At 48.5% G+C, this 4,309-nt stretch overlaps 1 protein-coding gene across 4 annotated transcripts in view; it reads left to right on the top strand.

Annotated features, from left to right (window-relative positions):
* Positions 1 to 459: 459 nt before the first annotated feature.
* Positions 460 to 4,309, top strand: part of Mast2 (microtubule associated serine/threonine kinase 2) — a 152,535-nt gene continuing 148,685 nt past the window's right edge. For 2 of the 4 annotated variants that reach the window (XM_029539445.1, XM_021201137.2), the window contains exon 1: positions 460 to 971. In XM_029539445.1, the coding sequence (XP_029395305.1) occupies positions 792 to 971 (180 nt within the window). In that variant the 5' untranslated portion in view covers positions 460 to 791. The remainder of the gene's footprint in view (positions 972 to 4,309) is intronic. The other 2 variants (XM_021201139.2, XM_021201138.2) reach the window with 2 other exon arrangements.

Below are 4,309 nucleotides of genomic sequence, written 5' to 3'. Positions count from 1 at the left end.
AAAAGCAGTGTAAACAAGACAGAGCGACAAGAACGAGAACCCTCAACTAATGGGAGGGCTTAAATTGGGACATATTGATATGTCTGTGACTGGGCTCGTTTCCCTACACCTCAGTCTCCTTATTTCTAACATGAGGATGAGCTAACTAGTCTCTGAGGCGTAAGGGAGAACTAGGTGCGCATCTGCTGGTAAATAGAGTGTTGGTGTCCCCCCCCTCCCGTTGGAAGCCTCTTCCCAGTCTGGCAGGCAGTGTGTGCCAAAGGGATGAATGGAAGAATCAAAGGGCGACCGGCAGCCGACGCGGGCGCGCCGGGAGCCCCGCCCCCTTCCGCTTCAGAGCGCGCGGCGCGGCCGCGGGCGGGTCTTCGCGACCGTTCGCCGGCGCGCGCACGGCAGGCCGCGCTCTGTGGGCGGCAGGCGGGCTCGTCGTGCACGCGCGCGAGGGGCGGGCCGGGCGGCGGGCGGGCTGGCGGGCCGGCGGCTGGCGGCGGAGCCCGCGGCGGCGGCGGCGGCGGCGGGTGGCCGGCCGAGCGTGTGCCGGGCGGCGGAGGGCGCGGCGGCGGCGGCGACGGCGACGGCGGCTATGCTGCCTCCGTGAGGCGCGCCGGGAAGGTCTCGGCGCCTCAGCCCACAGGAAGCGCGGGGACACCGCGGGCCGGGTGCGGGCGGCTTCGAGTGCCCGCCGGGCCATGTTGGCCGCGGACCGGGTTTGCCGCGGCAGCGCTGCGGCCCGGGGCCGAGCCAGGCCGGCGCAGTCGCGGTGCTGACGCCCGCGGGGCCCAGACGCGGAGATGAAGCGGAGCCGCTGCCGCGAGCGGCCGCAGCCGCCACCCGCCCGCCGGGAGGATGCGGCTCCGCGGACGGCCGAGTTGCCCCAGCCGCAGTCTTTGCCCCCGCGCCGGCGAGCGCCGCCCGGGAGGCAGCTACTGGAGGAGCGGAGCGGGCCTATGGGGCACGACAGCAGGGAGCAGGTAAGGTGGGCTGGGGTCCGCCGGCGAGGGTGGGCGTCGTGGGGGAGGGGTCCTCGCGGGAAGATCGGGCTGCGGTGGTGAGGGTGGGGACTGAGTCGGTTAGGAGGAGTGGGAGGTCTGACGAGGCTGAGGAAAGGGGAGTGGAGAACTGAAGGTGGGGGCCTGGGGTTTGCAGTGGGACGTGGGGTAGGGTGGGTCCGAGGAATGAATAAAATGGTCTTGTGGGGTAGCCTGGGGCTCTGGATGGAGAGAATGGGTGCTGGAATGTGGGCAGGGTGAATGAGCAGCAAAGAGTAGGTTTACTAAATTGAGTTATCTAGAGGAGTGAATAGTTTAAGGGAGAAATGCCAGTTTGATAGTGTTGGCTGGTCTTAGAGTTTATCCCCACAGTTATAAAAACGGGGCATTAGCAAGAATTCTGATTTGGTGGCCATTATACTTTTATAGGCAAGTATTCAGGATGGTTAACGTTCTCATCAGTAACTACCGCTTTAAAACTACTATAAAAAGTACCTGAATGTGTGCAGTCTCAAGGCCGGTGCTGTGGACAGAGAATCCGTAGATGAAGGCTCTGCTTTCTAGTTTACCTTTAATGGGAAAAGAGATAAAATGTAAAAGTACTCGTGGGATTCCCGAATGTACAGGATGTGTAATTTATTAGACAATAGTAGATGTATTTATGAGTAGGGAATAAAGGTCGCCAATATCAGAAAGGATAAACTTGCCACTCACTGCTGTAGGAAGTTCAGTGAAACTCGATTGACAGGGACATTGTAAGATACTTGATCTCGTTGGATTTTTAGAAAGAATATTCTGTAGTAATGAACTCCCGTGATAGCATTGCTTTTGTACAGCTCTGCTTCAGACCCCAGTTGAGACCCCATTTTTGAGGCTTTGAAGTACCAGGTCTCCTATCTTGTCCTCATATAAAGTAAATGTTCTACACATCATTGCTTTGAATTACACTGTTAGCCTATGGTTTTAAAATTTACCCCTCCGCCTTTTGTCTCCCCACTTGATTCTCGGAGCCCTGGGTCTTTGTCATGGTTTCTAGACTGCTGACTTGTGTAATCCCTTCTAGTACCCGTTCAAAACTTTTGACATATATTTACTCTTCTGACTTAGTTTACGTGGTGTGGTTGACCTTAATGCTTCAGTAAAGTGCTCAAGGCTGTTTGGTTCTGCCTCCCTCCCTTATTTTCTTTTTAAAGTTTTTTTTTTTTTATGATTTACTCTTAGTTTTCATGTGCACTGGTGTTTTTCCTTCAAGTATCTCTGAGTGAGGGTGTCAGATTACCTGGTAATGAGCTATAGACAGTTGGAGCTCTCACCTGGGTGGTGGGAATTGAACCTGGGTCCTCTGGAAGAGCAGCCAGAAGCTGAAACTCTCTCCAGTCCCGATTCCCCTCTTTTAAAAAAGATCTTTTTATTTTCACTTTTTTGCACCTATGGGTGTTTGCCTGCATGTATGTTAGTGCATCATATAGTTTGGAAACCAGAAGAGGGAGTCATATCTCTTGGAACTAGAGTTGCAGACAGTTGTGTGCTGCAGGTGGCTGCTGGGAACTAAACCCAGGTCTTTTGCAAAGCAGCAAGTAGTCTTAGTTGTTGAGTCATTTCTTCAGCCAGCTCCCCTCTTTTTAAAAGATAATTTCTATATTCACACATCCTTAACAGTTACAGAGAAAGAACTGGTTATCCTTTTCTCTGAGGCTACATTGTTGGTACACACACCCTTTTGTCTGTTAAAACTCTTACTTATATTGTTCTTTGTCTTATAGCTTAAATAAAATAAAAAGTATAATTTTCTCGAAATGTGTAATTTCCTCTCTTCTAATATGCTTTATCTTGTTGCCTTTAACCAACAACATTTTTTTGGGGGGGGGCAGTGTGGGTTACGAGACAGGGTTTCTCTGTGTAGCCCTGGCTGTCCTGGAACTCACTCTGTAGACCAGGCTGACCTCGAATTCAGAAATCCACCTGCTTCTGTCTCCCGAGTGCTGGGATTAAAGGTGTGCCAACAACCTTCTTGAATTTGTATTTTGTGTCAATTTCTTCCACGTGTGTGTGTGTGTGTGTGTGTGTGTGTGTGTCTGTGTCTGTGTCTGTGTGTGTTTGTGTGTGTGTATTCCTAATATTATGGTTTGCCTTGTATACTTAATGCTTTCCCCAAACTGCCTTCAAGGTCATGAGTAACTTTTTTTGGCTTGCTTTTTAAATTGAAATTTGACTTAGTTTAGTGCATTAATCTAAGGTTCATTTAGCGTGAAATTTTACAGACAGATGTAACCATATGTCCATTATTCAGGCCAGGGTGGAGGACATTTCCAGTTCCCTTACTTTATCCTACTGATTACCCTTCATTACCGCAGTTAACCACTATTCCCACCCCAACACCATAGATTACTCTTTAGCTAAAACTCATATAAATAATATCGTGAAGTTTGTACTCTTTGTTACTGAATTATTTCATTAAAATAATTTCTGTGCATTCTTCTTGTTTCTTATAGAAATACTTTCCTTTTTCATTGTTGTATAATTTTCCACAGTGTAGCCATACTAAAACTTATTTTGCAACTTAAAATAAGGTGTGTCTACCTGTGAAAACATTGTGAAAGAGTTACAAAGAGAGTTCTGCTAATGGGTCAGTGAATTTTTTTAATGTAATTAAATTTGATAGTTTTCCTTAGTTATCATCTTCTCACTATGTGAACTATTTGCCATTTTTGACCACGTGTTGTCTTCCTGCCAACCCCTCTCCTGGTAATATTCATCTCACTAGTGTTTCTTGGACTGTTCTCCTGTGCTTTTTTTCATTCCTTTCTTAAAACATTCTTTGAGCCGGGCGCTGGTGGCGCACGCCTTTAATCCCAGCAATCTGGAGGCAGAGGCAGGCTGATTTCTGAGTTCGAGGCCAGCCTGGTCTACAGAGTGAGTTCCAGGACAGCCAAGGTTACACAGAGAAACCCTGACTCAAAAAACAAAAAACAAAAAACAAAAAACAAACCAAAAAAAAAAAAAATTCTTTGAAGGTAATGTGCTTGGTCCTAATGTTGGTTCTTTCTTGTCTTCATTCTTTAATAAGCTCCTGCATGGCAGGGGATGGCTGGATAGCAAAGGTCTGTAGTCTTTCATTCATACATTGATTATAGAACCTCCTGATAGAGTCATTTGAGTCTTTAAGCCCGATTGGCTCTTTAGATCTGTGTTGCTAACTTTGTGCTTAGTGTTTCAAAACAAAACTCAGTGTTATGGAGGGGGGAGAAAGGGAAAGAGAGAGAGAGAGAGAGAGAGAGAGAGAGAGAGAGAGAGAGAGAGAGAGAGTGTGTGTGTGTGTG

This window comes from Mus pahari, chromosome 6, assembly GCF_900095145.1.
Source record: "Mus pahari chromosome 6, PAHARI_EIJ_v1.1, whole genome shotgun sequence".
NCBI classification, from domain to species: domain Eukaryota; kingdom Metazoa; phylum Chordata; class Mammalia; order Rodentia; family Muridae; genus Mus; species Mus pahari.
The sequence above is the reverse complement of the archived record's forward strand: the minus strand, read 5'-3'. Positions and strand labels throughout refer to the sequence as shown.